We start from the raw sequence: 12310 nt of genomic DNA, 5'->3' as shown, positions 1-12310 counted from the left end.
ACCACGCAACACCATGTGGGTCTACATCTCCTGAGGTTGCTCCGGTGTCGGAGCGAAACGTGCGTCGAGTGTGTTCTGGTGGATTTGTGTGGTTTTGCGTGGTGTTACTTGGGGCTTGCATGGTGGCTGGCTTTTTCTGCATGCTTAGCAGTGGGAGGGCGGATCCGGGCTTTTTGGCTCGACCGGATGCTGACAGTCTACAAGTCATCCGTCAAAAGTTCGATCATACTAAAACAACGAGGCTGTGTCCGGCAATCTACTACCTGTAGATAAAAATAATGTTTACATAATAAAATCAACGATATTATAATTAGGTACTTACCAATTTATTAATATTATAAAAATTACCAAGTGATATTAACTAACAGAAATGATAGCTTTTTATTACATAGTAAGGAGTAGGTACTTCGGGTTTCAGTCCATAGCATAGGTACACATATCTTCGCAGTCAGCATACCGTAAGATATTAGGTAGAGGTTTCTGGTTTTTCGCGACGATTACCTAGTCTACGAATTAATAATTTAGTTAAAAATATGAATAAATAGAGTATTTTTTCACTAGCCAATATTAATGATAAATACTTTATTTTTTAAAGACATGCCTTTGTACCGTTTTTTTTTTATAAGTAGGTAAATATCGAAATATTCGTATCCTGAAGTCAAGACACAAAATCCGATCAGGGACGTAGAGTGGCGGAGCTTGCAGTTTAGATACTATAAAATGACGTGAGTCGAAAGGGTTTGAAGGGATTTTGGAAAACCTTAAACTACTAGACTATAATAGGATCATAATAAATAACTTACTACCTACTAGCTTAAACCCTCCCCGGCTTCACTCGGTGGAAATTCTGAAAATCCTTTACTAACGGGAGTCATAGAGAAAACCTGCTTACAAAAATCAATATTTGATCCGTATAGATGTGTAGACGTGTAATACTAATTCCGACATGTTCCACAGTTCCACTGATCATTCCTCTTGGAATAAATGACTCACGGAAGTAAATCCGCTCTACCTTTCAAATCTTACGCAATCGGTACACACTACAGCTACACTAGGTCTTACTTAGCTGCAAGATTAAGCATGAAAGTAAAGCCTTCCTACTTCAATACTCTTACTTAACTAACAGTTTTAATATCAAATAATCGAATAACTAATATCAAATCTAAGTAAATATATAAGAGGAAAAGATCGCTGACTGACGGACTGATCTAGCTCTAACTACTGGACAGATCGGGTCATAAAAATCTTTGTTATTATGATTTCTATGGATCGGGCTGTTTGAGTTTGGATTCGGGTGAAAATAGAGTTCTGTTTGTGAAGTCCACGCAGACGAAGTCGCGGGCCTAAGCTAGTAAAATTATAAATAATATCACACGTTGTGTATATTTTCTGCTCTACATTACTTAACTTACCAACGCATTCTTTTCTAGCAAAAACTCCCAGGCTCAGTCTATAAATTAGAACACTTACTACCTAACTACTACTACCTAACTATTACAGTACTACCTAAAGCCTAAAGGAACAAGTGTAAATTAAAAATTTATAACACCCCCGACAAGTGATGGTTACAGTAACTAGAAAAGAGCTGATAACATTCATACGGCTAAACCGATTTTCTTGGATTATAGCTAAGAACACTCTCGATCAAGCCACCTTTCAAACAAAAAAAACTAAACTAAAATCGGTTCATTAGTTTAGGAGCTACGATGCCACAGACAGCTATATACAGATGCACAGATACACAGATGCACAGATACACAGATACACACGTCAAACTTATAACACACCTCTTTTTGGGTCGGGGGTTAAAAATAAAGTCTGAGATTTTCCGGGAAACTCTTCTCGGGTTTGTTTGAACATCCAAATCGTGACGCTGTCCACTTTTACCTCAACTAAATTCTCAGATGCAAGCTATTTAGCTAGCTGATTCTGCACCGCATGGTAGATATCGATTTCATATCGCAGCTAGTTTTCCTTTCGCAATAAAAAAGTTCTTATTGACAAATTGAAAGTCTTGTCTCAAAATTTGACCCTACTTTATATAGGTTTACTAAAATTTAATAGTTATTGTAAGTAGTTATTATGATAATTATTGTACCTAAGCAGTGATAGCCTAGTGGTTCAAATGTCGGTCTCCTATTCGAGGACCGGAGGTTCGATCCCGGGCACGCACCTCTAACTTTTCGAAGTCAGTCGTTTTAAGCAATTAATATCATTTACTTTATAAAGGAGAAAACCTGCATGCCTGAGAGTCTCCATAATATTCTCAATGGCGTGTGAAGTCTGCCACTTGGCCAGCGTGTTGGACTAGGCCAAAACCTTCTCATTCTGAGAGGAAACCTATATCAGTAGTAAGTCGGAAAGGGGCTGATGTGGATGATGATGATGATAGTATTTAAAAATACTTAATTAACCCCCGACCCAAGAAGAGGGGTTTTATAAGTTTGACGTGTGTATCTGTGTATCTGTCTGTGGCATCGTAGCTCCTAAACTAATTAACCGATTTTAATTTAGTTTTTTTTTTGTGTGAAAGGTGGCTTGATCGAGAGTGTTCTTAGCTATAATCCAAGAAAATCGGTTCAGCCGTTTAAAAGTTATCAGCTCTTTTCTAGTTACTGTAACCTTCACTTGTCGGGAGCGTTATAATTTTTTAATTTACACTTGCTTACAACACAAGTGAGATGTTATTTAAATAAACAGTCCAAACAGTTATTTGAGTATGATTACGTAATGGTAAGTAAATTCGCTATACTCGTAGACCGTGAGCGTTGATGTCTTTTCAATGGCGATTGCGAATTACTACTAACTTTTTGTCGAAGGCTGAGGGCAGGCAGTACTGTTTTAAATTACCGATTCAACTTGAACTTCTAACAAAGTAATGTGCTTAGCTTTAATTTTATATACTTAAGTAGCTAGAATTTGATAGTAGGTGAAGTAAATAATATCATAGTATACATTACTTAACAACATCGTGAAATTGTGTGAAGAAAACTATTAAAATATACACGTACACGTCACTCTACGATCACTATAATGTTTAATACTATAATGCAACTTTGAAAGACATACTAAGTAACTTACTTAGCTAGTACAATTTATATAATAAAACATATCTACTTATGTAGGTCATAACTGAATCTTTTTAGCATGACTTAAATACTCGTAGATAGTATAGGAACCACCCACTGGTTCACTGTTTACATTATAAGTATGAAAATATTTTTCTTTTGTTTCAGATCCTGAAATAATAAACTAAATTAAACCTCAAAGTTAATTAATTACAAATTCAATAATAGTTAAAAAGTCAAAAATAACCATGTTTTGTATACGATTAATATCGTTATCATCTTTGCGAGTGAATATTTAAAACAAAAATATCCTGTGAATTACACTTTTAATTGAGGACAAGTGAACATGCGTGTGCGGTGGTTGTGCGTGGTGTTTTTGTGCGTAGCCGCTCTCCTGCCGTGCGACGCGTTGCCGCCTGCAGCACTCGGTGATGTTGTTGCCAATGCAGCAAGCAGTCTTAACTCCATGAAAGTAAGTCATCACACTAATATTTTAAAGGAGAAAGTTTGTATGTGTGTGTGTGTGTGTGTGTGTGTGTGTGTGTATGTTTGTTACTCCTTCACGCAAAAACTACTGAACGGATTAGGCTGAAATTTAGAATGGAGATAGATTATACCCTGGATTAGCACATAGGCTACTTTTTATCCCGGAAAATCAAAGAGTTCCCACGGGAATTTTAAAAAACCTACATCCACGCGAACGAAGTCGCGGGTATCAGCTAGTATTTAAATAATATTATTAAGGGGTTTTAATTTTTATACTAACAAATACAGGGGTCTAGGCTTCGAATATGATTTTGTGCCATTCGGTGTCGAGACCCTTGTTCCGTGGGGCCCTCGCGCTATTAAGTCTTTTTAACCGACTTCAAAAATAGGAAGAGGTTCTCAATTCGTCAAAATCTTTTTGTTATTTTTTATTTTTATTTTTTTATGTATGCTCCCCGATTACTCAAAGACCCCTGGACCGATTTGGAATTTTTTTTTTTGTTTGAAAGGGTATACTGAGCAGGTGGTCCTATATAAATTTGGTGAAGATCTGTCATCTGCGTGGATTTAGAAACGGCTTGAGATATGAAGTAAAGGGTTTCGTGCCATTACGTAAAATAAATAACACTGAAACAATTTTTTTGTGATGTAAGCACAATTTCATGGTTTTATGATTGTACCCTTATTGTGCTAGACATTGCTACATCCATTGATTCTAGGTCAACGGGAAGTAGGTTCCTACCCTATAAGTTTTGATTCCCTTGAGGAGTGTCGAGTCTTGACAGACAGACAGACAACGAAGTATGTACTATGAATTTTTTTTTCTGGAAATACGGAACCCTAAAAAGGGATAAACGTGTTTCCTAGTTGTAACCAAGTACGGCTTGGTAATTTGATCTAGAAGCACATAAAGTTGAGCAATTTGCAGCAATGTCCTAAACCCCGATCTCAAAGATATTTGGCAACGTGTGTCCGTTTGCGTGAATCACATAACGCAAATTATTATGTAACTTTAAACGTTTGTTTGTACTGAGGCTTTTTGAAATCGTATTGTTTCTAAATTCACAGTTCATCAACAATTTTTATAATATTTAAAAAAAAACACACAATATATTATGCGAGTTAAACTCGCCAGCTAAGAGGTTTCCATGTACGATAATAATTATGTAGGTAACATTGTAAGTACGCAAAATTTTGAGAGATTTTTCCATGTTGTTATGTGACGGTAGGTACACTTTTTATAGGTTTTCTGTAATTTGTGAGTAAAGAATTATTTTATGTAGATTTTTTAATTTAGGCTCATAATTTTGAATAATTGAAAAAAAAATATTTGAGACCCTCACCACCAATCCTCAATTAATCATTTGGTATGTCGTCACTTTTCAATTTTTTTTTCCAAAAGTGGTAATTTTTAAAATTCATTTAAATATTCCTACGTTAAACGAGCCGTGTTTGGGTCAAAGAAAGTCAACCGGTTGCAAGAGAGGGACATACACAAGACGCACAAGTGATCCTGTAAGGCTTTATCATTCGGACTACTAAACTCTGACAAGTTAAAATGATATCAATGATATCACCACTCTTGATTGTGTCCGCACCACGTGTCAGAAGTTGCACTGACTCACTTTCGCTGTTATTTTTTAAGAATGAGCTAAGAATTTAACGTGGGAATTCATTTACAATAGGTACCTACCTACTACCACTTCACGCAGACATGATTTGTGTAACAATTGAACTAAGCAATTAGCATCCTGATTAATTTACTAGGTGTTAAAAATTTATTAACAGTCAACACATTATGTCTATTCTTCCTTCTCTTGGTATAATTTTATTATTCTATTAGATAATAACGAACTACTTAGGTAGGTAGGTATCTACTATTATTTATTAGGTAATAGCTGATGCCCGCGACTTCGTTCGCGTGGATTTAGGTTTTTAAAAATCCCGTAGGAACTGGTTTATTTTCTGGAATAAAAAGTAGTTTCATGATTCTAGGTCAACAAACATAAAAAGTAAAAAATAATTTAATTTATTACCGAATATATTATGTACTAGCTGATGCCCGCAGCTTCGCACGCGTGGATTTAGGGTCTGAAATCCCGTGGGAACTTTTGATTTCCCAGGACAAAAGTAGCGTATCCGTAATAGCCCGTCTCCGGGATGCAACGTGTTTCTGTACCACGTAAAAACATTTAAACGGATTATCCTTTAAAAATCCCGAGGGATCCCCAGGATTTAGGATGCAATTCCATACAGCATCAGGGTTGAGGAGTTGGGTCCTCGAGGTCAATGACAAAGTCTTTACTTGGTACAGACACCTTCAATATCAATCAATTTATAACCGACAGTTTCTAAATCCATAGAGACAGACAGACAAAAATTTTAAAAACGTGTGATTCAGTGTTGGTATCGTTCAAATAACCATATGAGCTTAATATGAGGTAGTTATTTCGAAATTACAGACAGATACTTCAATATTATTTTATTTATTAGTAGGTATAGATAAGCACAAAAGTTAATGTAGTTAGTTCTATAGAGTTAAAATGGCGCGTGGGAATTTCATTTTGCACAGACTATAGAGAAACATTTATATTAAGTTGAATAGTAAAATAATTGATCTTATTTCAACAGATCAGTCGACCTTCTTAATTTACATGATTTTCGATTTTGTATGCCGATTCGTTTAGCACTATTTTATTATGTTCTGACTTTTACGTAGGTACTATGTACGTAGTAAATGGTAATCCCGTCATGTATTGTCCATAACGGTTTTAAGCAATTGCTAGCAGGCAGGTAGATGTACGTGGCATTTGATGCGTGATGCAAAGGTGTTGTTCAGATTCCAAGTGCAATATCAACAATCGATATTTGCATCACTACTTACTTAGGTACCTAACTAAATATATCTCATTGGGATTTAAAAAAAAACAGTTTTTAGTTTAATAAAAATCAATTCCAAATTACAGCAATCTAGTTAGTATCCCATCAATTAAATGAACATTTAATCCATATTAATATTAATATCCAAATTAATATTATTTCCAAAAAAGAAGGTGGTTCTCAATTCGGCCCGTTTTTTTAATGTATGTGGGTTACCCGAAAAAAAAGTTGCGCACACGTTGCAAACAAGTTGTCCACACTCCACAGTCTTGCGCCACTCTGTAGATTGACCACCTAGTGGGGAGTCTCCCAACGCTGTGCTTTTTGGTGCGAGTCGCCAGGCTAGCCCCTTGTGAACCCAACGTCTAATATCCGCTTTTTGAAGTACACGTCCTATCCGTTGTCACTTCAGCTTCGCAACCCATTGAAGCTATATCGGTTACGTTAGTTCTCCTACGGATCTCCTAATTTCTGATTTGGAGTGGAGCTTCTCTACGTGACCAACGTAGAGAAGCTCCACGCACAGTTCTCTGCATCGCCCGCTGAACCATACCACAGGCCGCATACCATACCACATACTTACCTACATACTTACCAGTATCATACCAATACAAAATAGTAAAATACAACTTAGGTACATAGTAGATAAGTGATTCTAATATTGGAAGTCGTATGTCGTTACATAACGACTTGTAAATAAATGATACTAATTTATTCTTTTGACACAGTGCCGTACTGTTTACATATTACCTACAACTTTGTGCTACCAGTTATCGAGACTTGGTAGGATTTTTTCACCGTATGCTCCTTATTACTTAAAGAACGGGTATACAACGTCGTCGTAGTTGGACTTAAGAAACCGGCCAAGTGCGAACACATTTTAACTTTTAGGGTTCCGTAGGTACCTCAAAAGTAAAAACGGAAAAGGGTAGGTAAAGGTAGGTACGTATATATAATCTCTGGTTTTTAGACGTAGAGGTTATGTTTACGTACCTATACAAGATTTTTCATGAAATTTAGGATTCTAAGCGTTCAAAGGGGTCTTAACAGATATGCGAAATTGCAAATGGTTCGTGTAAATACACACTGTAAAGATGTCGCCCGCGTTTCTAATTAGATTTGTTCGTATTAGAACTTGACTTGGACACACTGCCCGTGATAGGTTATCCTTTTACGAGTAATATAGTATTGAAAATATAGCCACCACCAGTAGGCAGGGCAGAATTCTTATCACCTGATTGTACAGACCTTTATTGAAAAATATGGTAGGTAGGTAGTCAATAGTAGGTAATTATGTGTCTTGCAAGAATGACATGTATTTACCTATTAAAGTTGTAGTTTGTAAATTAAATGTTACGGTACATATTTCTTATTATTATTATTTAAAAGTTAGGTATACCTATTAAGTGTTGCGATATTTGGGCTGAGGGCCACCGTTCACTACGATTTACCTCACTATTTTGTGACTTGTGCGATATGCTCTATGCAATTATCTGCAATTAGCCAAATACCTAACTAGATTTCTTGCTTAAGAGACCGAAGTCTTATAATTTTCTTGAAGAAATGTATAATGTACCTACCTGTACCTAACTTGAAACCAAAAGCAATCTACTTACTCGTAGCAAAAGCAACCTACCTGTATTATTTTGTATTCTGAGCTTGGGTTTTATTTACGATATGAATACTAGATAAAAATACGTACGTTTATCTATCTCATGTACCTATTAGGTTATAGGACTGCAATTACTTATACATAGCATAAAATTGTAAATTGAATATTTGAATAGAGCAACCGCCGAGTTTCTTGCCGAGGAAGGGCATTTCAAAACGAGAAAGCTTTCGTCGCACTCATTATGCATCCTAAATTTAATTTTAGCGCCTATAATATAATGGGTAATAAGTAATAACTCTTTTTATGTGATAGTAGTTAATCTATTGGTATAACCCTAAAATAAACAAAACCTTGGCTCTTTCAAAATCAATGGGTATAACAATCAATTCTTACGGAGACCATAAATGTACTCTAGGCAGCTGGTAGTAGGTAGTTACTGATGTAAGTAACAAGATGTAGGTATTATTTTGAGAACACGTTGTTTTGAAAAGGTCAAATAATTTACTTGATAATTATGTGGTTATTTACAAAAAAATCACGCCTTTCGGTCAGCATTTAAATTTAAAACCCTATACTTATACGATAGCAAGTGGTAATCACCCACCTTTGAAATGTAGCTGATTGATGGATTGCACCAATATTCATTACGATTTTAAATTGATTTTATTTTAAAGTGTTAATCGTTTAACTTACAAAGAAATAACAATTTTAATGTCTTGTCGCGTGAAATACCTACAGGCTTTTTTACATTCGTATGCCTACTTACCTACTTATGTAATATTTTATTGCGCCCAAAACACTAAGCCCTAATTCACACGAGCGTCATAAAAGCGTTACCCGGCGTTGGAGGGTATTAACGCGGCGGTCTCCGTTTTCGTCGATACTAAAGTTTACTAAAATGGAAATAAGTTAGGAACGCATGGATCGAAAAATTTGAAATTAATATATAATATTTTTCATTATATCCCCTTGGATTTGGTCTGATAAAAACATGATTGGACAAACTTTCCTCGATAGAAAAAAAATCAGAAGTTTGGTCTAAAACCTTAGACTTTTGGGTTTTTCTCTTTAATGACAAAGCTCTTAAAGACGTAACTTTCACCATAGGTGTAAAACAATCAAATTAATAAATCGGTCCGATCATTTCACAGTAAGTGCTATATTTCAAATTATATTCTAAATTATTCGATTTCACGCTTCCTCGCTTATTCTCTTCAAATCGCGTACAGAGCGAGTACAAAGAATTTTCGACCCTATTGTTGAGTCTTATGGGCCGTAATTACGTTATCTTGTCAGTCATACCCGTCGCCTCAGCGCGGCAGGACCTGTTTCGGGTTTCATAAGCATTTTGTCATACTGTAATTGTACAGAATGCCATAGAGTAGTAAATTCAGTACTATGTTATAAAGTATTTTTATTTAGGATTTTTCTAGATTTTAAGATAAGTTTATACTGTGCATTTATTACATTAAAAAAGTAATTATTTTAAAAAGAATGCAGTAAACAGTACATTGCAGTGTAGTGAAGCTAATATTAGGTCATTATAGACCAGGACTTATAATTTGAAAATAAAAATTAATTAATCTGAGTGCTCTATCCCGGTAGCTCAAAGATCAAAAACCAAACTTGTAAAATGCATAAGTATTAGAAGATAAGATGGAAAAAAAACTTTATTGATATCAATTTAAAGGTTTTTAGGGGAAAGTACTAATTATTATGAAAATAGGATGAGAGGAGACCGCGTATAAGCAAGCGTAGTGTAGGACGTCCTCCAGCACGATGGACTGATGATATAAAGCGGCTGGCGCTCTTTAGGGAAGGCCCATGTCCAACAGTGGACATCCACGGGTTCATAATGATGATGATGATGATCATGATTATTATGAAAATGACATCCACTTTCAAGTCCGAGATGTTTATCCAAGGTGTTATAATTTTTAGTTTCTTCACTTGCTATGCAATGATTTTTTTTTTTTTTTTTTTTTTTTTTTTTTTTTTTTTTTTATTTATTTTTTGGATTAACAAACGGTAGCACACAAGCGGTAAAAAACAGTAATAATATAGATATAGTAATATTATATGTGCTACCCACTACGTCAACCACATATTATTAATTATACTTTACTACATAGTTACATCTATAAATTAATATTAGTGTTGTAATTAAAAATATATTAGTTAATTTATCGTCTATATTCTAATTATCCTACAGCCTTAGTTTAATATAGTATTATTATTTTTAAGAGAATCTATGACCAGCTTCTTGAAAGAGCCCACGCGAGTCGAAAAGATATCAATATTACCAAAGCATGCATTATATGACTGTGTCATTCTCCATAGTGGTGAGCGTTTGCCAGAATTTGTACGACATTTTATAATAGCAAAAAGTTTATGCGTCTGATTACTACGTACATGACTTCTAACTGGTACTTTATAGCAGAGTTTACGAGTTAAGGGAATACAATCGTATTTGTTATGACACAGATCAAATAAGAGCATAGCTTCAAGTTGTTTGCGCCTCGACTGTAAGTCTAGTATATTATATTTTAAAAGAAGTTGGTCATAGGGAAGGTATCCTCTTGTGCATTTATAGTGCATCCTCCGTAAAAATTTTTTTTGTATAGTTTCTAATCTCTTAACATATTTATCGTAATAGGGATTCCAAATACAAACAGCATATTCCAGTTGAGCGCGAACAAGCGATTTATACAAATGTAGATAGGTAGCAACTCTCTTGAAATTAGTACCGGTCCGCATTATAAATCCATACATTTTATATGCTTTATTCACAATATTTTGTACATGCGTGTCTAAATGTAACTTACTATCCAATGTTATTCCTAGATCTTTAATATCACTAACCTTCTCTAGAGCCTCTCCACAGAGCGAATATGTATAGTAGCTAGCGGATTTCTTTTTTGTAAAAGTAATATGCTTACATTTATTTAAGCTTAGATTAAGTTTATTTTGTGAACAATATATAGTAAATCTATTTAAATCAGCTTGAAGATGGTCATGATTATCTCGCAGTTCAATTGTTTTAAATATTTTAAGATCATCTGCATATAGTAGGAAATTACTATGCTTAAAGCATTCATGAATATCGTTTATGAATAAAATAAATAAAAGAGGTCCAAGAATTGATCCTTGAGGAACTCCAGAAGTAATCATAACCAATTTAGATTCATGACCACTGATAATAACTCTTTGAGTACGACCTGATATGTATGATTTAAACCATCGCCAAAGATCACCACGTATACCGTTATAAGCTAATTTTTCTAATAAGCGTTTATGATCTACCCTGTCAAAAGCTTTTTGAAAGTCCGTATAAATGCAGTCTGTTTGTCTGTTGTTATCTAAATCTTCAAATAACTGGGAAGAAAAAACAAGAAGATTAGTTACTGTTGAGCGTTTCTGCACAAATCCATGTTGTTGTGGTATTATAATCTTATGTAGCAGTGGATAAATGGAGTCGTGTACAAGCCGCTCAAAAACCTTAGAAAGTACAGGCAAAATAGATATCGGTCGGTAATTTTCTACGTTCTTTTTGGATCCCCCTTTATGTACAGGCACTATGCGAGCCATTTTCCATTTCGTCGGAAATATGCCTTGTTTAAGACACATACTGTATAAAATGTGCAGTGGTTTGTAAATGGTAGTAGCAGTGGCTTTGAAGAAAATTGGAGGTATATCATCCAACCCAGATCCCTTCGTTACATCCAACTTTTTTAGAGCTTTAATTACATTTTCAGTCGTGATAACAGTTTGACTGATAATGTCACACACTATTTCATCCTTACCAGTGCAGTCAATATTATCTATGTCAAAGTCATTAGTAAGAGTAGATGGTACAAAAACCGAGTTAAAAAAGTCAGAAAATAAATTACATGCATCGATCGGGGTGTTAGCTATATTGTTTTTGTAAAATACATTGTAAGGTATACGGGAATTGTTTTTTATATTAGAAAAGTATGTCCAAAAATAGCGTGCATTTACTTTTATATTATCTTCTACTATGTTCATATATTCACTGTAACGACGTTTCGATTCTTTTTTAAAACGATGCCTGAGTCTACAGAACACCTCATAGTCTGACGTATTATTATATTTTTTCCATTTTATCCAAGCCCTTTTTTTATCTTTAAATATATGAATTAAGGGTGAATTAAACCAAACTGGGAAGCTCTTAGCCTTTATAATTTTAGATGGAATATATTTACGTATAAATCCATATACTGTTTCATAGAATAAATCGACAGCT

The 12310-nt window shown here is 34.8% G+C and overlaps 2 protein-coding genes across 2 annotated transcripts in view; both read left to right on the top strand.

Moving 5' to 3' along the window:
• The window catches only part of LOC123874889 (venom carboxylesterase-6), a 36076-nt gene that overhangs the window by 861 nt on the left and 22905 nt on the right, over positions 1-12310 (top strand). The window contains exon 2 of the mRNA XM_045920447.1: positions 3237-3540. Within this exon, the coding sequence (XP_045776403.1) occupies positions 3415-3540 (126 nt within the window). The 5' untranslated portion in view covers positions 3237-3414. The remainder of the gene's footprint in view (positions 1-3236; positions 3541-12310) is intronic.
• The window catches only part of LOC123874899 (NTF2-related export protein), a 19541-nt gene extending 7231 nt beyond the window's left edge, over positions 1-12310 (top strand). The window contains exon 2 of the mRNA XM_045920458.1: positions 12294-12310. The gene's annotated coding sequence lies outside the window, so the exon portion shown is untranslated. The remainder of the gene's footprint in view (positions 1-12293) is intronic.

Source organism: Maniola jurtina, chromosome 19, assembly GCF_905333055.1.
Source record: "Maniola jurtina chromosome 19, ilManJurt1.1, whole genome shotgun sequence".
Classification (NCBI taxonomy): Eukaryota; Metazoa; Arthropoda; class Insecta; order Lepidoptera; family Nymphalidae; genus Maniola; species Maniola jurtina.
The sequence above is the reverse complement of the archived record's forward strand: the minus strand, read 5'-3'. Positions and strand labels throughout refer to the sequence as shown.